Below are 27,832 nucleotides of genomic sequence, written 5' to 3'. Positions count from 1 at the left end.
GACAATCACTGGGTAAGTGGGGCAGGGGTAGGGTTCTATCTTAGTTATTAGTAGGAAGATTCTTGCAGAGTCCTCCTTAATTGACTGATCATTCACCTGGAAGATGTCATCTACCTGAGAGCCAGTGTGGCTTCATAAAGGGCTGAAGAATGGTCAATATGGTGTTTGCTTCCCAACAGCTCTAGGAGTAATGCCAAGAGCAGAATGTAGTTTTACACACAGTGTTCATCAATCTGACCATGGCCTTTGATTCTGTCAGTCATAAGGTCTTTTGGAAGATCATGGCAAAATTTGGTCGACTGGAGAAGTCCTTTAGTATTATATTACAGTTTCACAGTGGCATGTTTGCATGGGTTCTGGATAATGGATGATGGTCTTATGCTTTCCCAGTCATCAGTGGAGTGCGAAGGGCTGTGTGCTTGCTCCCATGCTTTTTACTGTGATGTTTTCAGCAATGTGTCAAATGCCTTCAGCAAGGATGAAAATGGCATCAAGGTCAGCTACTGCACTGACAGTTAATTATTTAACTTGAAAAGGCTGCAGACCAAGTAGAGGGAGAGTTGGTGTATGACTTTTTTTTTTTTGGCAGATGATTGTGCAGTCAATTGAGCCTCTGAGGCTAAGATGCAACAGACTATATGGATTGATTCTCTGCTGCTTGTACTAATTTTGACCTGACAATTAAAACTAAGAAAAAAGGTTCTCCACAAGCCAGCACCACACCATCCATATGTGGAACCATGGGTTACAACAAATGGAGAAGTTTTGAATGCTTTGGATGAATTCATTTAACCTTGGCATTGTACTTTCTGGGGATGTGCACATAGATGATGAGATTGAGCAAGTGTTGCAAGAGCTAGTTCAATGTTTGGGAGGCTCCAAAGGAAAGTGGGAGAGAAGAGATATTAGACTGCCTACCAGATTGAAGGTCTGTAGAGCCATTGTGCTGACCATGTTGTTGCATGGTTGTGAAGCCTGTCAGGAAATGGAATCACTCTCATTTGAATTGTTTTAGGTAAATTCTGAAGATCATCTGACATGATAAGGTACCAGAAACTGAAGTCCTTTCTTGAGCTGACCTGCCAAGTATTCAAATTTTACTGCAGAGTGCAGTTTCAATAAGCTGGCTACGTTATTTGAATGCCAAACGTACATTTTCCTAAAAGACTATTTTTATGGAGAACTAATACACAAGGCAGGTATGCACATGGGGATCAGAAGAAGTGATACAAGGACACCCTCAAGGTCTCTCTGAAGAACTTTGGAATTGCTTGTGTGACACAGTAGACATTGGCACACTGGACTGCCCAGCATGGCATGCCCCAGTTGAAGCTATGAGCAAAGCTGACTTGCAGTAGCTCAAAAGAAACTTGAGATATTCCAATTTAGAGACATCTCTGTTCCAAATGATCATATAGATTATTTATTTGTGTCTGTCCTGTGGTAGAGTCTTTTGTGCTCCTACTGGTCTGATCAGCCACATTTGGACACATTATACATTGACCCCGACATAATGATGTCATTTTAGTCCTCTTTTGAGTATGAAGGACAACAGCTATTGACATTGGCAATTCACTATTGTAAAATGAAGGGGTTAGACCTTATGACCTCTCAAGTTTCTTCTAATTCTAAATTTATGATCCGGTGTCTAGAATATTTTTATAAAGTTTTTGACATCATAAATAGCAACAGTAGTGGTGACCATGTGTTGAAAGAGTTAAGCTTTTCTTATATCATTGGATAAGTATTTTACTCTTATAAGCCATAAACATACCTGTTTATAGTGAACTTTACTAATCTGGACATATGATTTTATTCAGTAGGGAATTCTAGGTGAGGAAACTCTTCCTTACCAAAGCAGATCAGCACCTTCTCTCCAGTTGATAGTCTTAAAGAGTTGAGTGACTTGGCCAGCTGCCTCACATAGTCAGAGACCCCTACTTCTCTCTGATTTAAAGGCTAACTCTCTATCCATTATTTGCCTCTTAAAAACATCTTTTTGTTGTCAAATAATGTGATTTGAAAAAGTTTTTCTGCTTTTTAGAACTAGATTTGCTTATTTGTTTTTAAATTCTTATAATATCATGTTTCACCTTTTCAAAAAGCTGTTTTGATTGTTGGAAATTATCTCTTAGCCATCTTCAGATATGAACTTGAATTTCTTAATGTTTATAATCAGAATTTTCTCATTTAAATTATTCATTTTTGCCTGGCAGGGATGGGGTTGTTTGATGCCATGTTAAGAAACACACTTATTAAAAGAAGATGACTTTATTGGAGGAATCAATTAGAAATCATAAAATTGTACATGCCTTTTGTCTTACCATTGTTTGTTTCACGTATTTAGCTATTATGTTTTACATGGATAAAGTAAGAATTAGGTTTTGGGGGAAATCATCATTCTCTAGTCAGGAGAATGAGTGTTTTTAGTAAGCCAGTATCTCCATTACACCATAGGATTCAGAGGTAGAATTAAAACCCCTAATACTCTCTAGCAGTATTTTGTATTTTTGTGAAATCATCTTAACAAAAATTAAATAAGGCTATATGAATGAAAATTTAAAACTTTTTAAACTTATGAAATTTTTGAATTACTTATTGCCCAGTTTTTGATTTTCCATTATACATTATCAGTTTGTCCCAGTGGAAGAAGGAAGATGGTTAATGTGTCCCTATAAAATTAATTTGCTTGGAGAATTAATCTATGATCTGTACCACAGGGTGGGATTTAATAATAGGACCCAGCCATTGTGATTCAGCATTTTCAAAGTAAAATGAGAAAAAAAATACGTATAATATTAGGTTGTATTTCATGTAGGTGTAGTGGTAGCAGTTTTCTGAGTTTCTGTGGAAGACGTAACACTTATTAACCATAATACTTAGCAGAAGTCTTAGGTACAATTTCCAGTCTACTAAATCCAACCCTTTAAAAAAATCCTTTTTCATAACAAAGAAAAAGTTAAGCAAAACCAATTGTCACAGTGACCACATCTGAATGTATGTGATGTTTTAAAATAGAAGTAAGTCTTAGTTCTTCCATCCCGCTTCTGTGGGAGAGGAAGTACATTTTACTGTTCTGAATCCAAAAATGGTCATTTCATTTAATGTTCAGACTGTTGGAGGCATTATGCATATTATTATTTTCTTGATTTTTCTTTCAGTTCAGTTTTAGTTATCACACATATTGTTTTCTTGGTTATGCTTACTTCACTTTGCATTAGTTCATGCAAGTTTTTATTTCTCTAAATTCCTCACATTCACTATTTGTTATGGTGCATTTATAATCTATTACATTCATATGCCACAGTTTGATTAGCCAACCTACTTCATTTCTTGTTTCTTACAATGATTGATGGATTTTAAAAGAAATCATTGAATTAGGTTTATTTTGAAGATGGGGGAACTGGTATTTTCTTGTTATAGTAACAGGCGTGTAGGCAAAACTAACTCACATTTTATTGAAGGTGTCTATAAAATTTTTTAAAATTTACAAACTTTTTGAATATTAAGTGCTTTATCCTGATGTTACATTGATTCCATACACAAAGGCAATAACAAATCCCCTGTATTTTGTGCTATTCAGCTATTAGAAGTATTGTGTTCAGTTGTAGACATGATATTTTAAAAGGTATTTGACATGTTATCATGTGCCTAAAGGAGGGTTGAGGCAGGTAACAAGCAATTACTGTAGAACAGGCAGTGTGCTAAATACTGAGGATAAAGCTATAAACAAAAAGAATGATGGTATCTGCCATTAAGGAACTTGGATTCTAATAGGGGAAGATAGCAGAAGTATAGCTAGGAAAGAAATGAAGCATTGTTGGTCTCAGCGTATCCCCAAAATTCCGGCCCTGAATGCAACTCACCAATGGAGAAGGGGCCTGCGTGGAGGAGGGATATTTCAGTGTGGGGTGGCCCTAGGTGCTGTGGGAGGTTCCAGAGTGAGAAGGCACCATGGTAGTATTGGCAAAGTCCATAGAGTCAGAAGCATTTTCAAGAATAATGAATTTCACACTATTTCCTGTGAACATTAATCTGAACAGTATTTTATCTGTTTCTCCTTGTCTTCCCTATTGAACTGTTCCTTGAGAGCAGGAACTATCTTTCTTTTATCTTTATATTCCTGGGGTCTAGCTTAAGTGCTTTGTGCTTAGTGAGTACTTAATTGCTTGTTGAATGGATGAATGGGTATGTTCATCCTAGAGAAACAAGTCTTAGAAGACACATGTCACTGCCTTTCTCTGACAGCTGTCATTGCCTGAACTAGAAGAAGATTTAGATTTATTCTGCTTAGCTATGGAGAGAATAGAGCTGTTGAGTTCAAATTATAAGGAGACAGGAGACAGATTTCTGTCTTAATATAAGGAACCATTTCTAATTTGTTAGAGCTCTCTCTCTGGAATGGGGTGTCTCATGAGAATAGAACTCTTCTGGTAACTGGATATCTTCCCATTGAAGCTGGGGTGACTGCTTGTTGGAGATATCATAAAGGGAATTTGTTGGGCAAGGATTAGCATATGTTTGAAGTTCCTGCTAGTTGGATTCTCTTTATGCAGAGTAGCACATAGGTAGAAGAACAGGCCTGTTTCTTAAGAGTTTCTTAATTTGGTTAATCCCAGATTTTCAGTATTATTTCTGTATCTAATGAAGACTCAATAGGCTGCAACCTGTCCCTGTGGAGAAGAAAAAGGACAGGTAGGATTGCATTGGTGTGTTTGAAGTATTTGCCTTTTTTTCCTTAAATCAATTCTTATTAATAATATGTCACTTTATAACTAGTTTTTAATACACTTAAGCATAAATTTATTATAAATAGTTACATGGCTAACATTTAGAATTAGCCTTCAACTTCCTAGTTCTCTAGCTAAAAAAGTTTTCTGGTTTTTACTCAAAGATGTTAATAACTTAGAATAATTGGCTTCTAGAGGTCATCTCTCATGGGCTTCTGACCAGTGTGTCTACTCCTGCATTAATCCTTCTGCTCAGCGAAGGATCCCTGCTTGCTCTGTAGATAGGCTTAATGGAATCACAGCTTTATCTTTCATTTAGTTGATACTTGTTATTTATAAGTTTTATTGTTTATACCTACCCTAGTATCCAGATTAAGAATCATATCAGTGTCACCTCTTCACAGTGTGATGCATTCATTCTTTCATAATGGGATATTTCTAGCAGTTCAGTTTAGTGGACATTTACTGAGTACCTGCTAAGAAGGTAAGACTGTCTGCCAGGTGTGGGTGAAACAAAGGTGAAAAGAAGTTTCTGTGTTCAAGTACTGTACATTTAGGAAGTAAGATGAAGGGTATACAAATGATCTTGATTAGAGGCAAACTATAACAAGTGTTGTTGGAGTGGGAAAAAGTGAGGTGCTTTGGGAGTTTAGGGCCATTATGGATAAAGCACTTTGAAAGCCTTAAAGAGCTGTATAAATGTGTAGTAGTCATGGTGGCATCATCATCATCAATTTCCTGTGATTTCATTAGTAGATAGAACTCCTACTGAGGAAACTCTGATGCAGATTGGATCCTACTCTGCATTTCTTGATCTTAAAGACTTTCCTGATTCCTTGAGGTTTAAGGGGCTAGCTCAAGATTCTACAGTTACCTTTACCTTTTTAGAGTCTTTCTGGCTCTAACTGCTTGCTACTTTGCTCTTTCCTCCTTTTCCTTCCCTATCATGATAGTAGAATGTCAGCATGTGTCTCTTTCCTTTTTCCCTCACCTAGTTTTTGATTCATTTACATCTCAGATATAATTGTCACACTTAATAGGGGTGCCTGCTGGGCTCTTAGATGTATCAGTAGTGTAGTGGTTAAAAGGGCAAAATGGTTCCCTTTTATGTGCACATTCATTCCTGGTGACAGATGAATGTGAGAAATTTAAGGCATGAGGATAGAGTTCATAAATGGTAAATTAAAATATCTTTAACAAACATTTATTAAGCATCTACAGCATACAATAGGTGCTGTAAATCTGGCAAAATTTTTGCCTCCCAGAAATCTAATTGCACATCTTTGTATATTAAGCTTCGTATTGATGGCTGAAGAGATGAAGAGGAATTGGAACAGAACTTCACTGTAGCTAGAGATTGAAGATGGTAATTTAAAAAAAAGAAAAGTGTTAATGCAGTTTCTAATGTGGCCATTAATTTTTAAAGCTTGGGTGTGTTTGATCCTTCTTAATTTAAAATATTCTGAATTGACTATTTTAGTTGTATATTCATGGGAAAGTGTTAGCATATACAGTGCCTATTCTTTCTTTGAAATTTTAATAAAAACAGCCAAATTGCTGTTTAAAAGTTGTCATTAATGAGTTTAAAGATAATTAGAAAGTTTATTGGGCCACGAGAGTGCGTAATTGGATTGAATAAAGGCTAAATTAAAAGTTGAAACTAATTAAAATCCTGTTTTGTTATGTGGTAATTAAAACTAGGTTTCTGTATAGTATTTGTTTTTGGGATTGAATTATGATATGTGAATATAAGAAGAAGCATACATGAAAATGAAGTCTAAGCTCAATACTTTGTGGAATTTGAAGGGCTTATAACTTAAGTTTGGGGAATTGTTTTTTTCCCTTTTGGATCTTTACATTTTTTTCCTAACATTGAGATGCAAATTATTGCATCAGGGCAGCTAGGTGGCGCAGTGCAGAGCACTGGCTCTGGAGTCAGGAGGACTGAGTTCAAATCTGGCCTCAGACACTTAACACAAAAACTAGCCGTGTGACCTTGGGCAAGTCACTTGACCCCAATTGCCCTCCAAAAAAAAAAGCAAAATTATTGTGTTATTTGTTGATTTGTTTGTTCATTATTTATTAAAATACTATCAAATATACTTTGCTATGTCCCAAGTATGGAGGGGAGATGGCAAATATAGATAGGTTTCTGAATATAGGGAGAGTAAAATTTGCCTTATTCTGTGATCCTCAAGGATTTTACAGATCTAATAGATCAGATGTTTATAGGCAGATTAACATAAGGGATATATTGGCTAATTGCCAAAGAAGTGTGGGAATATAATTTTGGCAGTTGTGCTAATTAATCAGTCAGTAGGCATTTATTAAGCTTCTGCCCTGTGCCAGGTTCTTGGCCCTGTGTATGCAAACACAAAACCTGAACAGTTTATATTCTCAAGGAACTTGTACATATAGGTATATATAAAATAGATACAAGGTATTTTGGCGGGGGAGGGCAGAAGCAGCTGGAGGGAATCAATTAATGCCTCATATGGAAAGAAGATGGTACTTGAACTAAGTTTTGAAGTGATTCTGAGAGATGGAGATGAGGAGAGAATGTTGAGGATTATTTGAAGATGGGGAGAGACTTGAGGCCAAGGTCCAGTTACGAAGAGAGTCCAGTAGATTTGGTGAAAGCATAAACTAGGTTTCTGGCAGATGTTGGAGAGGTGGAGATGGAAATGAAAAGATTTGTCAACTAATTGGATATTCTGGGAGAGAGAATGGAATGTGTAGGGAATGAGGGAGAGTGAAGAGTTGAGGAAGATTGAGTGTATTAACCTTGGTGACATCACAATAAATATGGAAAATTGCTTCTGTCTCTCACAAACTTTCATATTCCTTCAAACAAAATGACTTCCCTCAGAGAGTTTTGCAGAAACACTTTGCTTGAAGATGGTGGAGAGAAGCCAGGAAGTTGCCTGAGCTCTCCTCAGTTTCCCTCAGAAACAATGTTAATTCAAGCCTCTAAAGGGATTCTGGATAGACAGAACCTACAAAAAGATGGAGTGAAACAATTTTTTAGCCTAAGATAACTTAGAAGGACTTCAGGAAAATCTGTCTCACTTGGGTAAAGGGAGCATAGGCAGTGTCCAGATAAGCCAGTAGGAGGCGCTTAACCACAGCATAGACCAGCAAGGAAGACCTGTTGGTCCTGGCTCAGCAGGCCACCTCTGAGGCCTCCAGCCCCAGCACAGAAGGCAAATTGCTGTCCCTGGAACCCAGGCAACAACAGGGGTGACTAGGCTGGACCACGCCAGCCCAGTAAGCAAGCCACCGGCCCCTAAGGCCCTAGCTCATAAAGCCAGTGACAGGTCCTTGGCCCCCAGCACAAGAAGCTTAGGACAGTGCCTCCTGTGCCCCAGGAGCAGAACTCAACTTTAAAAGCCACGGAACAGGCAGAAAAAAAACAATGAGCAAGAAACTGAAAAGAGCCTTGACCATAGAAAGTTATTTATGTTGACAGGGAAGATTAAAACACAAATTCAGAAGAGGACTACATTGTCAAAATACCTACATGTGAAACCTCAGAGAGAAATATGACTTGGTCTCAAGCTCACAAAGCCTTCTTGAAAGAGCTCAAAAAGGATTTAAAAAAGTCAAATAAGAGAGGCAGAAGAAAAATTGGGAAAAGAAATGAGAAGGTATGCAAGTCCACAGCTCAGAAGAGGAAAGACAAAAATTGACTGAAGAAAACAATTCTTTAAAAAATGCAGCTGGCCAAATTGGAAAAAAAAAATATTCACTGAAGAAAACAACTACTTGAAAAGTAGAATTGGAAGTACAAAAGCTAACTGAAGAAAATAATTCCTTGGAAACACTTTCCTGCATATAAACGAGCAAAGGATTTTGGAAGCTGATTTAATTAGTGATATCTTATATCTTATATTTTATAATTTCCAACTATTTTTTTATAAGGACTATAATTTTGAAAAACCATGAAACCAGTCCGCTGTTATTTTTTGGAAATAAATGAAAATAAGAAAGTCTGTCTTAAAAAGTATCTTATTATTTTTTTTGTAGGGGTGGAGAGTTGAATAAGAATAGATTTTAGGATTTTGAGGGTAGCAAAGAATAACATTATTGTAGTTATTCTACGTCTCAAAATAATTTTATATACTCTATCCTGTGCCACATTCTTGAGGTGTTATGTTAGCGTGAGAGGTTGGTTCCCTTTCAGGAAGCAGATTATGATTGATTCCACTAGGGGACAGCAGAAACCCAACCTTATCATTTCAGAATTAATGCCACATGTTTAGCCCTCAAGAGGTAAGCATATTAAGATTGAAAGTATTTTAACATTTGGAATGTGATAGCTGATGTGAAAAGTTCACAATTTTATTGTGAAGATAATCATGACTGTAAACATATAACAAGTGTTTTATGGCATACATACTGAAACAATAATAGAAACTTGAATTGGCTGGTAAATTGGAGTAATAAAAATTGAAGGTGGTTGCTATGAGCATTGTTATTGAAGGTCACTATGAGTTTTCTTGATTGAGGTGGTAGAACAAGTGTTTGCTAGAGAAAATTCTTTTTTTTTTTTTAAATTCTTTTAGCTTGGATGAACTTTACAAAATACCTTTCCGTTTGTTACCTAGCCTTTACAGTCTGCTACTTGTTCATCACTTTCCTCTGAGTATGAAGGAAGAGATTTTGCTATCACTTGCTGTCAGTTTAAATCCTTGAAAAGCAAATGTCAGTCAGATAATTCACATACGAAAGTGAATTAAGAACCAAACATAGGGACAGTGAAGCATATAGCTATGGGGATGGCAGACATTTGATACCTGAACACTGCAGTCTTGGTTTTAGTAAGGATGGTTTTCAGAAAGATGTGGGTTTATCTCCTACCTTTCATGCTTACCAGTTGTGTTATCCTAGGTAAAATGCTTAGCCTTTCTCAGTTTCATTTTACTCACTTGTAAGATGAGGCCAATAATAACTATAGCAATTCCCTCTCAGGGTTATGACGACCAAATGAGATTATATATGTAAAATGCTTTGTAGACCTTAAAGGGATATGTAAATGCCTCTTGTTATGGGGCTCAAGGCATTGAGGATTAAGCTTTGAAATGAAAATGTTCATTTTCATATTGGGAGGTCTAGAGTCTTTAGTACAGATACTAAATTAGTATTTGCCGCAGCTACTCATTAGAGGTTGCACTGGACTTGGATTCAGTTCAAATCCTGTTTCAGATGCTTATTAGTTGTGGGACCTTAGAAAAGTCACCTAACCTTTCTGTGCCTCAACTTTTGGTAAAGTGAGGGAGAACTCAGTGGCCTCTAGAGCCCTTTCTTAGCCCTGAATCTATGGATCTGGATCATCTCTCAGTTCTTCTTACTTCTGTCTCCTTTTCCCTTACTGAGGGGAATTCTTCTGCAACATTCTCATTTTATCTTTGAGAATGGGAAGTGAGAAGGGGTCATGCATATGTCAGAAAGGCATCATCAGGTGGGCTTAGTGGATTGAGTAAGGAATAGGAATCCTGCCTATTATATACCTCCCTGGAAGATCAAATGAGACAATGCATCTCATAGGTTTTATAAATATTAATGTATCAGAGAAATGTCAGTTATCACCCCATTTATGACCAGATATCATTATTTTTCACTGCAGATAAATCTGAGTAATACATCCCGATATGTATGTTTCTCTTTGTTTTAATAATAACTGCAATAACTGACATTTATAGGGCACTATAAAGTTTGCAAAATCACTTTACATGTATCATTTAATTGACTCCTCACGACAAGTATTGTTTCCCCCATTTTTCAGAGGAAGCCATGAGTTTCAGGGAAGGTCAAGTGACTTCCTCAGTTGAGGTCACTCAGTTAATAAATAAGTATCAGAAGTGGTACTTGAACTCAGACCTTCTGTACTCTCTTCACTGTACCATCATGCATCTTCTAGATGTTTATCCATGCACTTTTACTTTCCTAGCTATCTTTTCTTTTTTTTATTCACAGTGCTGCAATTTATCCGGTGTTTATACCTTCATTTTTGGAAGCTGTTTTGAGTGGAGGATTGTTATTTGTCTGTTGGTTGTTTGTCCCTTGGCATCCTGAGCTTGATTATTCAGCTTTCTTTGACTAGGAGACCAAACCATTTGAACTCTCCCTTTGTTTTTTTTTTTTAAGAAATCAAATAATATTTATTGCATACCACTGGTAAACCCATGGGAGGTACTTAATATAAAAGAGATTTTAACATGTGCAACATGTTCAAAGTGATTGGAACTGAATAGTCCTGTTACTTAGTATGAAGAATGGACATTCTCAATTGTTCATTACCTGAATATAGCGAAACTGACTTGGACAAATCTTTGCATGTGAAGAGTCATCCTGATTGGTATCATATATTTTTAGAAATAGTCCTTTAACCATTTATCTAATCTAGTATCCAAGCAATCAATTTCATTTTCTTCATCTGATTTCTTTCAAAAACTTTACCTCCATTCTTTCCACCCTTGTTGATCCCAGAAATCTTCCAGTCTTCATTTTTGTAGTGCCATGACCAGACTTAAAATACAAAGCCTCTTCATTACAAATATGAAAATTATTCATTTTAACATATACCTCCAACTTTTTTTTAATCCAATTTAATCTTTTTTCTGGACCTTAAAAGAATGGGTACAAATGATAACTTTTTCTCTCTGCCAATTCAATAAGACTTTAGTTTTGCCCTCCTTTTTAATGCCAAATAAATATTATCATGAAGCAGTAGAGCAAAAGCACAAAGAAATGTTACTTGGTTGCTGTGCTTACTTAAATTTTTTAATGAAATAAAGTTGAATTTGTATACTGTGATATAGAGCTACCATGTAGTGTCTCAGTAAAATTTTTTTGATACTCTCCTGTTCCATCAGATGACATATACTATACTATGGTAATCTTATTTGAGAGTGCATATTACATCATCTAATAAATTAAATTAACATATAGCTTACACAAATCAATGTACTGTAGAAACTTATGACAAATGCCAGTAAGTCAAAAGTTACTACTCAAAAACCTTTATATGTGAATAATATAACCTCTTTACATTGTAGAAGCATTTGAGTATATGCTACATCTTCTGTTATCATCACTTGAAATTTACACGCTGGCATTGCTGACACTTCAGCTGTCACAATACTTTTTATCCCCAAATTTGATAAGCCACCTCTGATTAAGCCACATGTAAATGCTAAATACTTAGGAGCATGATCTGAATACTGTTTTCCTGCCGACATCTGAGTCAGGAGCCGAAATTTGTTGTCTTGAAGCACATAAATGCCCTGATGATTTGTCCTTAGATTATCAATTTGTTTCTTGAAAACAGTGGTCCAAAAATCTTTGCAAATGAATTTCATGATATCTAATTCATCTTTGAACCTTGCAGTGTCTTTTGTAAATCTTTCTATCAGTCCTTGTCCTACTCTAAAACCCATGTTTTCCAGCTTAGTAATGCGTCTTCCATTTTCCACCTCCCCCTGATCCGCGGACTTGTAGACGCCGGTCACCATCTCGTTGTGGAGAAGCAAGAAAAGCACCTTGTCTGCCATCTCCTTCAGCTTCTCTCAGGCTCCAGGGACCCCGGGAGGGCGGAGGTCAGGGCCTTGGCACGACCGCCACGGTGGATACGGCCGCCCCCGGGGCCGCTGCCTCCGGGGCCGCCGCCCGACCCCGCAGCACCAGAGCCTGGTCTCAAGGGTGGCCGAGGGGCGGAGGCTTCACCGCGTCCTTCGAGGGGCCAGCACCCAGCCGGGAAGCCCAGCCGCAGGGGCGGGCGAGACCCGAGGCCTCTCCCTTTGGTTTTAATGTATGCCTCTCTTATTAATAAGATGAAAAAGGAAAATGTTGAATGTTGGAGGGGATGTGGGAAAACTAGTACACTGTTGGTGGAGTTGTGAACTGATCCAACCCATTCTGGGGAGCAATTTGGAACTATGCCCAAAGGCTATAAAACTGTGCCTACCCTTTGATCCAGCAATACCGTTTTTAGGTCTATATACCAAAGACATATAAAAAAAGAGAAAAGGACCTATTTGTGCAATATATTTATAGTAGCTCTTTTTGTGGTGGCTAAGAATTAGAAATCAAAGGGATGCCCATCAGTTGGGGAATATCTAAACAAGCTGTGGTATATGATTGTAATGGAATATTATTGTGCTATAAGAAATGACAAGTAAGATGATTTCAGAAAAACCTGAACTTACATGAACTGATGCATAATGAAGTGAACCGAACCAGGATAATGTTATACACAGTAACAGCAATATTGTTCAGTGAAGAACTGTGAATGACTTAGCTGTTCTCAGTAATACAGTGATCTAAGACAATCCCAAAGGACAAATGATGAAGCACACTATGTGCCTCCAGAGAAAGAACTGATTTTGTTTGAATAGACTGAAGCGTGCTATTTTTCACTTTCTTTAATTTTTTTATTTGAGTCTTTTTGAACAAAATGACTACTATGGAAATGTTTTACATAATTGCACATGCAAAACCTATACCTGATTTCTTACCATATCAGGGAGGGAGGAAGGGATAGGATTTGGAAATCAAAACTTTAAATAAAAAGGGTTTTTTTGAAAAAAAAAAAAATAGTAGAGATTAAAAAAAAAAACATGTGCTTTCCCATACTGTTTCCTGAGAGCCGGTGTTTTGTTTTTTTTTCCTCAGTTATGGATGTATTAAGCTAGGTAATGTCGAGCAAAGGTCCTATTCCCATGACCTTTTCCTTTTAGGTTTTCAGTCTGTGTTTTCCCTGTTTACTTAAGAAAAAATAGGATTAAGAAATTTTTAATCTTTTTTGGGAACAGAGTTGACAGGTTTTAATGAGTTCTCCCTTCTCCCTTTCCCCTCCCCCCACTCTCCTCTACAGTAACTCTGTAGATCCCTGTTCTTAATCAGTATGCTGGTAGTCTTCTGTTCAGCATATTTTAGGTAACATGGTTCCTTTCTTCAGAAAAGCCAGTTATTTTGCAGCTTACTGTGTTTGTCAGTGTTGAGCAGAGATTTGTTCTTGCTCATATTGTGTAAACTATTGGGTAGCAAATTACTTTGTCTGCAAAGTGTCTTCTCAGTAGTTTTCATATTGGTTTAAGATGTTTGAGATACAAGGCACAGAAACATACCTCAAAGTGCCCCATTTCCTTGGAATAATTCTCTCCATTGCTAGGGTGTTCAGTCTATTTACTTTAGTCTCTGTGCTTGACATAAACATTTAATAAATGCTTATTGATTGAGCAGCCTGATAGATATAATATGCTAAATGTTAAAGATGCAAAGATAGGCCCCTCTGAAGGAGTTTACAATAATAGGAAGATAGACAGGTACACAAAGACCTATGAAACAGGATCAAATAGGTAATTCTAAGGAGAAGATATGAGCCATCTTCACAATGAAAGGAGTCTCAAATGTAGTGTTTGTGCCTTCATGGTTTTTGTTTTCCCTCTGACTCTGATTTGTGTTTCTTTTCCTTCTCTCTTGCTATATGAGTAAATCTGACAAGAAGTTTTTAATTGTCCCAAATGAAGATGAAAGGTTAGATCTGGGCTTAGCAAACATCCTAATCCCTGTGTATGATTAGAGATAATGAGCATTGCTTTTGATATAGCAAGTTATCCCTGAAAGACCTAAAGCTGTAGGCAAGGAGAAGCACAAATCGGGAAAAGAAAAGGAATAAGAGATTGAAAAAACAAAAGAAAGGATGATGAAAATGAAAGAAGATAGATACATGGTACAGAGCATTCTGTGCTGTTCCCTTAGTGTTGATAGATTATCACCCTTTGTGTTAGGCTTGTATTGGGAGCAAGATCTCTTGTATCTGGACCCTTCTTTTCACTGTCACCAGTCTCTTTTAGACCCTCATTTCTTCCCCCTAAGGCTGTAATAATAACTTCCTAATTGACTTTATTACCTCCAGCCTCTCTCTTCCAGTTCATTATCATTGTAATAAGTCAAGAGTTTATACAGTGCTTTAAGGTTTGCAAAGTGCTTTGCAAATATTTCATTTTATCCCTCCAACAACCTTGGAAAGTAGTTGCTATTATTATCATCCCTATTTTTCAGCTGAGGAAACTGAGGCAAAGACATTAAGTGATTTTGCCTAGGACCACACTAGTAAGTGTCTGAAGCCAGCTTTGAGCTCATGTTTTCTTGACTTCAGTCCTAGCACTTTATACCCTGTGACACCAGTTTACATCCTCTATTCCACTGCTTGAATAAACTTCACTTTTGCACTTAGAAATCTTCAGTGTCCCCTCATTGCTTATAAAGTGAAGCTCTCTTGATTCTTTCATTTTAAGATCATCCACAATTTGACTATAACCTGCCTTACCCACCTGATCTTCTTTTTATACCTTTTAGTTCTTTACCCTTTAGCCAAACTGTACAATTCTTTGCCTTCCATCAATATCCTATTCTTTCTCCTGAATTTGTGCCTTTGTTCATACTACATACTATCCATGCTCCTGAAATGGAACTTCACCTGGTGCTTTCTCCTCCTACCCTCATGACTTCTAAATCCCTTCCTTCAGGTTCTACCTTAGAAGATATGACCTCCATGATGCCCTCAGAATAAGCCTCTCCATCCCCCCACCTTGAAAATTCTTTGTTTTCAAAAATCCCTTGATTCCTTTGCTCATATCTTCTCCTTGGAATTACCTATGTGATCCTGTTTCATAGTTCTTTGTGTACCTGTCTATCTTCCTATTATTGTAAATTCCTTCAGGGGTTATAGAGGCTATCTTTGCATCTTTAACATTTAGCATATTATTATCTATCTTGTTGCTCAATCAATAAACATTTATTAAATGTCTATGCCATGCATAGAGACAAAAGTAAAACAGTGCCTGCCCTCAAAGAACTTCTTTTCTAGTGGAGGAAGCATCATGTTCATATATAAGTAGATATATAATATGTACAAAAATGAATACAACCATCTATAAGCAAACTTTTGTTTAGTGCTTACTATGTGTCAGGCACTGTGCTAAGCTAAGGATGCAAAAAAAAATCCTCACTAGATTTTGGAAAGCTACACTTTACCATTGTTAATTCCCATTGTCCATTGTTAAAGTGGTTTGGAACGGATAGTCCCTCTTAACTTTATCCTAGCTTTTATCTATCTTCAGTGACCAATAATTTCTTTTCTTTTTCTCTCCTTTTTTTTTTCTTTTTGGAGGGCAATTGGGGTTAAGTAACTTGCCCAAGGTCACATGGCTAGTTTTGTGTGTGTGTGTGTGTGTGTGTGTGTGTGTGTGTGTGTGTGTGTGTGTTAAGTGTCTGAGGCAGGATCTGAACTCAGGTCCTCCTGGCTTTGGGCCAGCACTCTACTCAAGTTTCAAAAGGATTAAATAGTGGTGTGCTTATTTGTGATGATAATCCTAGCTAGTCTTTCTAGGTTGTCTGGTTGTGTGAAGGCAGGACATTTTATATCTTCTGTTTTCTTGGCAGTCAGAAGCTTAAAGATCTTGTAAAGCCAAAGCTCTGTGTCTCATTTAATGCATTTTATAGTCCTGAAAGACTACTTATTTCCAACTTGTGCTGTTTTAAAGCTTAGGTAAATTATCATGAAAGAATATTGTGATAGTCATAATCTCACTTCTTCCTAATTTTTCCTGCTTTTTAAAAACCAGTCATGTGTTTTAAGTACATAAGTAAGGCCTTTTAATCTTGAAGACCAATTCTTTTTTCTTCAGGAGTTCAGTGTAGCTACCTTGAAGGCTTTTTGGATTTTGATGTAGCAGTGGTAGTTGGCTTCCTAGACCTTTTTCCTCCTTGTCCTCAATCCTAGACCCCCAGTGATGCTAGGTTCTCTGAAACTTCCCTATCATCATTCCTATCCCAAGCATTTACCTATTGATAGCCTACCTGTCTATATAAGTAATATAGTTCTTGTTTCAGAGAAATACTTTTACCTTATAATAATTTGTAATGAGTGAAGATTAAACATTCTGAAAGACTCTTTTGCTAGGATGAGTCTACCTTATTCCTTTTGAAATGTAGCAAAGAAGGCATTTAATGCAGGTTTCTAGCAGTTGAACTGATTCATATGGAAGTGGGTCATTAAAAAAAATCTAATTTCACAATGAAGATAGAAGACATTAAAAAAAAAACTTAGTTGTGTATTGTAGCATTGTAATTTGAGATCTGTGCCATTTTAGGTTACTACTTTCTCCTTCCTTTTGGTTTAAAAACAAAAGCAAGTAAACATCAGTTTTTGCAAGTTAGATCAAGATGAAAATTGGAAGATGTTATGGGAAGGTATCAGAATTTCTCCTTATACTATCATGTTGTTATGTGAATGTACTATGGGAATAATTTTACTGAATGAGTTTACATGCCATATTTTGGATAATGCACTAGCTGTCCAAATTTCTTTCCTTGGGATACCTTCTGTAAAAGAACATATTTTGTTACCTGGTATATTTTTTTTCCTTCCCAGAGCTAATTCTTTTGAATATCATAAGATATAGTTCTTTACCATAAAACTGTGTCTTAGTGGTAGACTTACTTAACTATCATGCATATGGTTTGTGGTAAATAAATGCTTATTGAATGAATACTCTTTTTCTTTTATTTGCTGGAAAGGTATGTGTAATAATGGACAGGAATTGGAAAAGATAACTTTTTGATTGATTGCAGACAGCCTGCTGTAGATTATGAATTTTCTGTACTCCCAGGCAATTAGCATATGAACAATCACCTCAGATTTCTCAGTATTGGGTTATGGAATGAGGGTGTGTGTGTGAGTGAGAGTGAGTGTGTGTGTGTGTGTGTGTGTGTGTGTGTGTGTGTGTGTTTGTTTTACCATTTTCTTCTTTACTTGACTCTGGCAGGATCTATTCATTTCTTTGAAATGTTGCTTTTGTTCTCCCCTTAGGTTATATTTTACGTGGTGGCTAGCCTCCCAGAAAGAATATAGAGATACAGATATTTACTTATTTCTTAGTCATGTCTCTCTCCCTGATAAATCCATTCCTTATTCTCCTGTGGCCTTCAGGTTCCTCTTACTTCATTATCTCCTTTATGGGTTTAGTTTGATCCCTTAAGTTAATAACCAGTTCAGCAGTGCATTGTCTTCTGTCATCAAATTGCTCTGTTTGCCATTCTTGTCAACCCTCAATCTTTGATCATCCCCACCATCAAAATTCTCTGCTCTGCTAGGCTGTTAAAGGCTTCTGGAGGAAGTTACACATAGTATAATTTTATGTTATCTGACCTTCACTGTTCTTTAGTAATCCTTTTATTTATCTTTCACTCTCTGTGACACTCTCATGGTGTTTCTCACTTGTCTCCTCAGACTTAAAATGACATACCGTTCCTCCTCTCCTATCAGATGATATCTCATCCTACTTGACTAAGAAAATTGATGCTACTTGCCCTGAGATCTTTCACTCTTTTCTCCCTAATCTAAACTTCTCTTTGTCTTAGAGAATAAATTGGTTTTTCTCTTGTAGAGCTACCTTTTCCTATTGTGTGTTTGATCTGCCTCCTGTTTTTTTTAGGAAGTTGTCTTAATTATTCCATAAGCAGGTCCCCATAAATTTAGGATAAAATGCAAACTCTTTACATTGACCTTTAAGGACATTAACAATCAGTATCTTGATAACTTTTCAGCCTTCTTTCATGCAGTTCTCCTTCAGTAACCCTGTTTTTAAACCAGACTGATGTACTAGCTCTTCCCCAAACTTAGCATTCATCTCTTGCCTCTATGTATTTTGCATAAGCCATTCACACTAGAAAGCAAACCATCATTCTTAGAATCATTTTCTTCCTTCAAGACTAAACTCAGTTGCCACCTCCTCTCTGAAGCCAATAGAGAGCTTCTGAACTCCAGTCCTATATTGCCAACTACTTGTTCAACATCTCCACTTGGATGAGCTATTGGCATTTCAAGTCATCATGTCCCAAATGAGCTCATCATCTTCTTCCCATACCTGATTGCAGTTCCCTAATTTGTTGGTCGATGGTCTATCGTTTTGGGTTATTCAGGTTTGTAACTATTGTTGTCATCTTTGATTGTTCCCTCTTCTTAACCCTCCATTTCTAGTCAGTTGCCAAGTCATATTGATTTTAACTTTACAATGTCTTGCTTTTCTTTACCTATTCAACTGATACTTGACTTCAGGAAATCATCCTCTTTTGCCTAGATTATTATAATAGCCTCCTATGGGCTTTCTTTTCATCTCTTTTCAACTCAGGTCTATCTCACTCCTTTGCTCAAAAAAAAAAACTTTGTTAGCTTTTAGGATTAAGTGACATATTCTGACATTTAAAGGTCTACCTTTCTAGACTTATTTCAAATTTTTTTTTGTCCATGTTGTCTCCTCTAGCCAAAGTTAGATCATTAGCTGTTCTGCAAATTTGTTCAATCTTTTGCTTCCTTGTATTTGTATAGGTTTTCTTCCATGCTTAGAATATAAACAATCCTCATCTCAATCTTTCAAAATATTTATCTTTCTTCAGTTTTGAGTGCTACCTTCTCTAGGAAGCCTTTCCTGATCCTCCTTTCTCTTCCTTGCTCCCTCCCCTGCAGTTAATAGTGCTTTCTTCCCCAAATTTTCCTAGAACACATTGATGTCTCTCCCTTTACTAAATCCATTCCTTATTTTTTGTTATACTTCTCTCTGGATATCGTTGTAGCTCTTGGAGGGTAGGAATTGTATTGCTTTTGTCTTCTTACCCTTACACAATGCCTTTCATATTGTAGGTACTTCAGTGTTTGAACTGAAGTAAAGATGTTAATTAGGCTTCAGTTTTTAAAATCACTGCATTATTTTATCATGGCTCCCTAGTGACCTAAGAGTTAGCACTATGTTAGATTATAAACTCTGGAAAAAAACCTTTTTATTTCTTCCAGAGCTTGGTCCTTCCCACTGCAGGTTCTTAATCATTGAGTATTTAATTAATGAATAAATGTTTTCTTTGATCATATGGTTTCTCAGTAATGTTTGCTTTTTTTTTTTTAAATAATAATGTGACCAGGATTTGTGAATGTTGACTATAGATTGAAAAAAGAGGGTGGTAATAATCATGACTTCCTTTTGCTAATAGAAATTTTTTGAAAATGTGTATTGAAATTTATGTTAGGTAAAAGTACTTCTGATTCTTCATTACATATTCAATAATGTTTGAATTTCATATAAAAAGTTAAATGAAATAATTTCCTTTTTTCTCTTGGTTTTTCCTCTTTTTTTTTTCTTCCTGTTTAGGTATAAGGAAGGTGGTGAGTCATTGTTACTTTTGCTTCCCTCTGAAGAAAAAGGGATGGTTCATCAACTTTCCCAGAGTAAAGTCCCTGTGAAGGAAATCAAGTAAGAAATGTCTGTTATTCCTTAATATTGAAATTAGAAAAACTGAAGGTGTGAAGCTGTTCTTACTGTAGTCACTTCATAATACTTCATTGTCATTGTTTGTTTTTTTTCTGGCTGTTGTCTGTTTTGGAAAAAACTTTTCCCCTTAATATTTTATTATAAAGTAACATAGAAAAAAAGATTCAACTTAGAGTTCTTTTTTTTTTTTCTTTTTTGCTTTTTGGAGGGGGGAGGGCAGGGCAATTGGGGTTAAGTGACTTGCCCAAGGTCACACAGCTAGTAAGTGTTGAGTGTCTGAAACTGGATTTGAACTCGGGTCCTCCTGACTCCAGGGCCAGTGCTCTATTCCCTGTGCCACCTAGTTGCCCCAAACTTAGATTTTTGATATGGTTCTTGTTAGGTTTGAGTAAAAGATTAAAACTACTGAGTAAAATGAGACATTTTTATTATGTGAGGCAGCCTGTTATTATTGTTGATAAGAATGTTGAAATTGGAGTCAGGAAGACCTGCTTTAAATCAGATGCTAGTTGTATGACCCTGAGCTAGTCACTTAACCTCTCTAAGTCTCATTTCCTTTTCTATAAAATGGAGCTAATACTTGCAGTGTCTGCCTCACAGGGTTCTTGTGAGATGTAAGTGAGAAAAGTAAAGTGCTTTCAATCTTTTAAGTGCTTACATAAATGTCAACAACGTTCATTGTCATCATCCCCATGACCATCATTGTGGTATATATTGTACTATTCATAGTTGTACCCAGATTTCAGTTTTCTTATCTGTAAAATGGATTAAATAGTAAAACTTCGTTGTTTACCTCAGAAATTTTTGAAGATTAGATGAGATAATTAGATGAAAAACACTTTGAAAGATATTAAGTGTTATATAGATGTGGAGTATGGTTTTATGCTGCAGTGTTAAGAATTCTGGACTGGAAGTCCTGAGACCTGAGTCCTCCTCAAAGCTCTTCCACTAACCAACTCTAATGGCAAATCACTTTATTGTTCCAGACATCATTTTCCTCATTTTTCAAATTAAGGAGTTGAATGAAATGATTTTTGAGCCTCCCATTAATTTTCATATTCTTTGATTTATGTATTACTTTTGTTTTTCTACTGCTTAGTTTTGTGAGAATTAGAGGAGATAATTATGTGAAAATTCTTTGAAAGAAGTAGTGTTACATATATACAAGAGAATGGTTTCATTGTAGTACCATAGCACCAACTGCCTGTTAGACATTTCAAATAAGAGGTCTAGATAAACTCAATACACCCAAAACAGAGCTCATCTCCTTGACCCCAAAGCAAGCCCTCCTCTTAACTTCCCTTTTTCTTTCAAGGATGGTACCATTCTTCCTTTCATTCATCCAGATTCACAACTCTGTGGTTACCTTCAATTTCTCCTTGGGTTAGAAATATTCCTCCTACATTTAGAAGCAGGATGATCCTGGGCAAGTTACTTGAAGTCCATGGGGTTCATTAATACTCAACTGAGAAGATTGGGCTTTATGACCATTGAGGTCCCTTCTAGCTCTAAATTTTTATATCTTTTGATAGACAAATCCATTCATTTGTCAGATGTTGTTGATTCTACTGCCACATCCTCTCTCTACTCACACTATTGTCAGTCTATTTTAGGCCCTCTTCATGTTTCATGTGAACTCGTGTAATAGCTAAGGAGTTTATCTTTCTCTAGTCCCTTCTCTAACTCATCTTTCCTGTAGTAGCTAAAGTAATATTACTAGTCTGAACAGGTCTGACCATGTCACACTCCTATTCTCCCTTCTGTCTCTACGATCAAGTACAATTTATTTTGTTTGACATGTAAAGAAAGATCATGATAACATGAAACCAACTTATATTTTGACTAACTTTATATTATTTCTCTCACGTTCTCTGTTTCTGTCAAATTGACCTTGTCTTTACTCACCTTGGCATTCCATATCCTGTCTCATCTCGGTATCTTTGTAGTCTGTTCTCAAAGCTCATCTCAAACACCACCTTCTTTTTGAGAACTTTTATGATTTCCACAGCTGTTAATGCCTTTTCTGCAAAATTACATTGTTTTATTTTTTATATGTTTTTGTATATACTTATATGTGTACATGTTTCTACCCAATAGGAAGATGTAAGCTTCTCAAGGACTGTGAGACACAGTAGTTGCTTAATAAATGCTTTTTAGTTGTTTGACTTACTATATTATTCTTAATTTCTAGATTGGGAAAATATTTATAAACACCAAGCAAATTGGTTCTTATTTACTTGAAAAATTATTTCAGTTTTTTGGGGATTAGAGTGACAATATGATTATAAAATTACTAGGTTGTACAGTAGATAGAGTGCCTGAACTGGAGTCAGTAAGACCTGAGTTCAAATGTCACCTCAAGATACTTTCTAGCTGTGCAACCTTGGACAAGTCATTTAGCTTGTTTACTTTAGTTTCCTCACTTGTAAGATAGAGATGATAATAACAACTACCTTCCAGGCTGTTGTGAGGATCAAATGAACTAAAAATTATAAAACTTTTTGCAGAGTGCCCTAGCACATAATAAGCCCTATAGAAATGTTAACTATCATTATTATTATTATGTTATTAAATGTCATGTCCTTTGCAATTTATCCTAGTCTTCACCTATTATAAAGTCAAAAAGTATTTAATGCCAGTTTTGATTTTTACCTTGAAGCTTCTCTACCTTGTTCAATTTGAATCATGATCTTGATAAGATGTCTGATCTATCTTTTTGCCTTGTCATTTGTAAAAGACAACAGGATTCAGTTTTATGCCTATTAAACTTTCAACTAAGCCATGTTCAGAGACTAGTAATAGTTTGATACACTTAAAAATTATAGATAATAAAAGGTGGAAAATAAGTCATTTCCATAGAGACTTTCCTGAAAGTGAAATGATGTAATTTAGCTTTTGTTTTCTTTTGTTACCTAGAATTAATCCAGAAAAGGTTATAGATATCCAGAAGAAACTGGAAGCATTTTTAGCCCAAGATCAAGAACTAAAAGAACGGGCTCAAAGGGTAAGTTTTTTTTAATAGAATAACAATATTCAGATATTTTGAATTTGTGTGGTTGTACTAATGCAAATGTTTGTGCTCTCAGTATATAAAGTAAGAAGTCAGTGCCTTAGGAAATGGTAATTTGGTTTTAGGGGCAGTGAAGAATATCTCAGTATTCTTGGCACCTGCTTCACATTTTGTTGAATTCCATTATCTTCCTTGTTTAAGGGAATATTCTTTCAATATGAAGGCCCTTTGTGAGTTATGAGTTGGTGCTGTTTGGGAAAAAATGAGATGGTATATCAGAGGAAAAATGTTAAATTTTGATCATAAAATCAGTAATATCACATATAAATGTCATGATATTAAGATATTTAGTGTTTTTCAGAGGAAGCATTTCAATCTTGGTATATACTTGTTTGGCCCTGCTGGAATTATTTTGATTATAGAATTCTAGCTAAAATGTGCTATTTGTAAAGTGCATGTTTAACTACATATAAGGTGATTTATTTAGAGAGAAGGAAGGGTACCTGAATTGTTATCCCATGGAATTGAGAGAAGAGAGAGAGACAGAGATATAGAGAGAGAGAGAGAGAGAGAGACAGAGAGAGACAGAGACAGAGAGTGTGTAATCACTTACTACTGAACTTTTGCTTTCATTGATCCTAGAGAATTTCAGGATCTCCCTCTTCCAATGCAGATTTGTAATTATTCTGCAATTTAAAGTTTTAGAGAGTTGTCTAGGGCATTGGCTGGTTAAGGTCAGTGTTATATATCCAGGATGTGTAAAAGATTGAACTTAAATTTTAGGTCTTGACCTGAATCCAAATCTAGCTTGCTAGTCACTGTATTATGTTACTTTTTCATGATATTATGTTATCATATTTAAGTAAGAGAGAAGAGAGGCAGTAGAGCATAGTGGAAAGTTGTCCTTGGGGCTAGGAAGAACCAAGTTCAGGTCTCTTAGTCTCTGAGCAAGGCACCTGAACTCAGGCAACTATCTAAGACTAATTTGCAGGATGTGTACAGATCTGCATTGATAGAGGGAGGGATCTCCCTATACTGATGAAATCAGGAATCTAGTCTCTCCTTATCCCCCATATGTATATGTATACATTTAAATATACTCCCTCTTCTCTCTTCTGACACTAACACCACCCTGGTATAGGCCCTCATTACTTTATACCTAGACTACTGCAGTAGTTGCTGGTGGCTCTGCCTGCCTCATTTCTCTCCCCTTAAGTCTATCTTCTATTTAGCTGTCAACTTGAGCTTCCTAAAATGCAGGTCTGATCATATTATATCCCTGCCCAACACCCCAACTCAGTAAAATCTAGTGCCTTCCTTTTACCTTAAGGATCAAATGTAAAATCCTGTGTGGTGGTCAAAAGTTTTCATGATCCACTCCTTTCTTATCTGTCCAGTCTTCTTATACTTTCCTTCCCTCCCTCCTCTCCTATCTTGTAGTTTGTATTGGCTTCCTTGTTTTTTTTTTTTGCACAAGACACTCCATCTCTAGACTAGGCATTTTCATTTGGTCACACCTATGCATATATAAGTGCTGTTATGAAACTAAAGTAGAAAGGCAATAGAATGGGTGCGTTAGGGTATAAGACAGTGATTGAGTTGAGGGGTGACACTCAAGTTGTGAGCAGCCTAGGTGACTGAGAATAATAACAGAAAAATCAACCAATAAGAGAATTGCTAACAATAATAGGGGGATTAAGAAAAGAGAAAAGTTTTGGGAAAAGATGATGAGTGCAATTTTGTTCGTATTGAGTTTAAAATGTCTATAGAACATCCATTTTGAGATGTCTAATAGGCAGTTGGAAATGTGAGACGAGAAGTTAGGAGAAAGTTTTGGACTGGCTAAATATATTTGAGAACCATCTGCATAGAGATGATAATGAAATCCATGCTAGCTGATGAGATCATCAAGTGAAATATTATATACGGAAGGAAGAGAAGAGAGGGCTCTTCCCTTCAAGAGGATAGAGCCCTGTGGGATACCCATGATTAGTGAGTATGACCTGTGAAAGTTGAGCAAAGAAGACTTAGAAAGAACAGCTGGTCTACCAGATGAATTCCTCTGGACTTCTTCATCATGCCGTAGGAGCCTCTGGATCCTGCAAGATTATATCAGCCCTGATAATCTCACCTCATCAGTACCCTTTGCTCCTGGAGATCCTTTGACTGTAGTATAGAGTGGAGAGCTCCTCCCAGAACCTTCATTTAATGAGGGTACCCGGGCCCACATTCTCTTCATTTTCCAACTGGCTGCATTCCTTTGGATTTCTCCATCATTTCCCTTTCACTAAGTTACCCCTCCCTTCTTTCAGCTTCCTTTTGTGTGTTGTCTTTCCCTGTTAGATTGTAAAGTCCTTCAGGGCAAGGACTATTTTTATATTTCTTATTTGTATCTTTAGTGCTTTAGCTATTTGTAGTTAGTGCGTTGACTGACTGACTAGGAGGAGAACCAGGAGAGAATAGTGTTATGAAAACTTAGAAACAAAAGAATGTCAAGTGGAAGATGATGATTGACAGTGTCAAAGGTTACAGAAAGGTCATGAAGGACAAAGATTGAGAAAATACCATTGAATTTGGCCATTAAGAGAGTATTAGTAATTTTGGAGAGAAGATTTTTGGTTGAACGATAAGGTCTGAATGACGGAATGGAAAGCCAGATTGTAGAGAGGGGAGAAGAGAGTGTGAGGAAAAGAAATGGAGTCACCTTTTGTAGATAGCCTCTTCAAGTTTAGCCACAAAAGTGAGGAGAGATATGGGATGGTAGCTATTGGGTATGATTAGACCAAGTGAGAGTTTTTTGAGGATGGGAAAGACCGAGTATGTAGGCAGTAGTAGGGAAGCAGCCAATAGATAGGCAGAAATTGATGGTAACTGAGAGGGCGGGAATGAGAGAGGGGGCAGTCTGCTGAAGAAGATGGGATGAAATGGGATCACTTGTACATATAAAGTGATTTACCTTGGCAATCAGAAGGGCCACCTCATGTGAGACTGAGTGAAAGTAGAGATTGTGTCTACTGATCAATGAGATCAGTTGAAGAGGGAAGAGAAGAGGAAGCTGTCAGGCTTTCAACTCAAGTTTTTCATTGAAATATGAGGCAGGTTTCTCCACCAAAAGGGTAGCGGAGAGGAAGAACCAATGGGAAGCTGGGTTTTGAAAGTTGTAAGGTGTGATGTATACATAAACAACTCTTATTAGGTAGTAAGTGGCAAGTGCTATAAAAATGGTGCAGACAAGAGTTATAGGAGTTCAGAGTGGGGAAAGAATACTTCCAGCTGATCTAGGAAGGCTTAATTAATGTAAGTCTGTTAGCATTAAGCCTGGAGGGACAAGTTGATTTCTGTAGGAAGTGGTTGGGTGGGGACATTGTAGGCAAGTAGCACAGCTTGAATTATGGGGGTGGAGTTATTTGTCTGAATTATTTTATAGATGAGGACCTATGCTGCCAACCTTGAGTATATTATGCTTGCCAAAGAGCAGACTTCCTATATTTTTGCTTAATATGCTATTTCTAGGAGCTCCTTATCTGAGGATGATTGGTAAAAGAAAATAAAAAAGTTATTTAAAGTGAATATACTTAAGATAGAAAGTAGCCAGGTGGCTCAGTGGATAGAATGCTGGGCCTGGAGTCAGAAGACCTGAGTTCAAATGTGGTCTCAGATACTTATTAGCTATATGACCCTGGGCATGTCACTTAACCTCTGTTGCCTTAATCCACTGGAGAAAGAAATGGCAAACCACCCCAGTACCTTTGCCAGGAAACCCCCATGGACAAAACGAAGAGTCAGACTCGATTAACAACTGAACAACACATTTAAAATGGGGGACTGATGTTTTGTAATAATAGCACTATTAAGGTGCACAAAAATACTTTACATATTGATTCATTTGAGAATCATAAATGAAAAGTTTGGGACTTTATCTTAAAAAATGAAATTAAGGTCATGAAAATTTTGTTTTACTTAGGTTACATTATAATTATACTTTCTTTTCTTTTTAGGAAATTTAGAAGTCATACGGTCTTAGAATGAGTCAGTACATGTAAGGTGCTTTGGCAAATCCCATGGCACTGTTAAATTCTGGCAGTTAGAGACACTTACATGACACAGTACATGAGAATACTAGACTTGGGGTCAGGGCCATCTGAGCTAAAATTTAACCTCATACACTAGCTCTGTGACCCTAGACAGTCCTCTAACATCTTTTGCCTTAGTTTCCTCAGTTGTAAAATAGGGATAATAATATCGCCTACCCTTAAGGATAAAATAAGATAATATTTGTAAAGCATGTTGCAAACCTTACAATGTTGTATACCTCTAGCTATTACTACTTTTTGGATGGAGGTATAATTTTTTCAGACAGAACTGTACAAAGGAGCAATATGATCCTTTGATATTCATAGAATTCTCTTTTAAGGACCTGTGGACAGTCAGCAGAGACTAACCAAAAAAAGACTTTGACAGTATGGGTAGGAATGGTACTGGTGAATAGATGCTGTTTTTAAGTGGTTAGGGCTGTTTGGCTAGGGATTAGGATAATAAGATTATAGATTTAGATCTAGAAAGGATCTTAGAAGTCATCTAGTCCATCCTCTTCATTTTTAGAGATGAAAAACTGGAACTCAGAGAGTTTAAGTGACTCGTCTCCATTTTATATAGTCACTTCTTTAGTGAATATTTTTCTTGTAAGAAGACTTTAGCTTCCCTATGAAGTTTTGTAGAGATGCAACATGGTAGTAGGGGTCAAGAGCTGGCTTTGGAGTCAC

General features: G+C 36.6%; 1 protein-coding gene and 1 pseudogene across 1 annotated transcript in view; one reads left to right on the top strand and one right to left on the bottom strand.

Annotated features, from left to right (window-relative positions):
• The window catches only part of DDX10 (DEAD-box helicase 10), a 369,841-nt gene that overhangs the window by 48,647 nt on the left and 293,362 nt on the right, over positions 1 to 27,832 (top strand). Inside the window, exons 10-11 of the mRNA XM_069080286.1 lie at positions 19,940 to 20,041; positions 22,976 to 23,063. Of these exons, the coding sequence (XP_068936387.1) occupies positions 19,940 to 20,041; positions 22,976 to 23,063 (190 nt within the window). The remainder of the gene's footprint in view (positions 1 to 19,939; positions 20,042 to 22,975; positions 23,064 to 27,832) is intronic.
• On the bottom strand, positions 11,498 to 12,370 carry LOC138154681 (trafficking protein particle complex subunit 6B pseudogene; annotated as a pseudogene).

This window comes from Petaurus breviceps, unplaced genomic scaffold (genome assembly GCF_028583685.1).
Source record: "Petaurus breviceps papuanus isolate PSGF00001 unplaced genomic scaffold, PetGlider_PUasm1.0 91133, whole genome shotgun sequence".
Classification (NCBI taxonomy): domain Eukaryota; kingdom Metazoa; phylum Chordata; class Mammalia; order Diprotodontia; family Petauridae; genus Petaurus; species Petaurus breviceps.
This window is presented reverse-complemented; position numbering and strand designations above follow the sequence as displayed.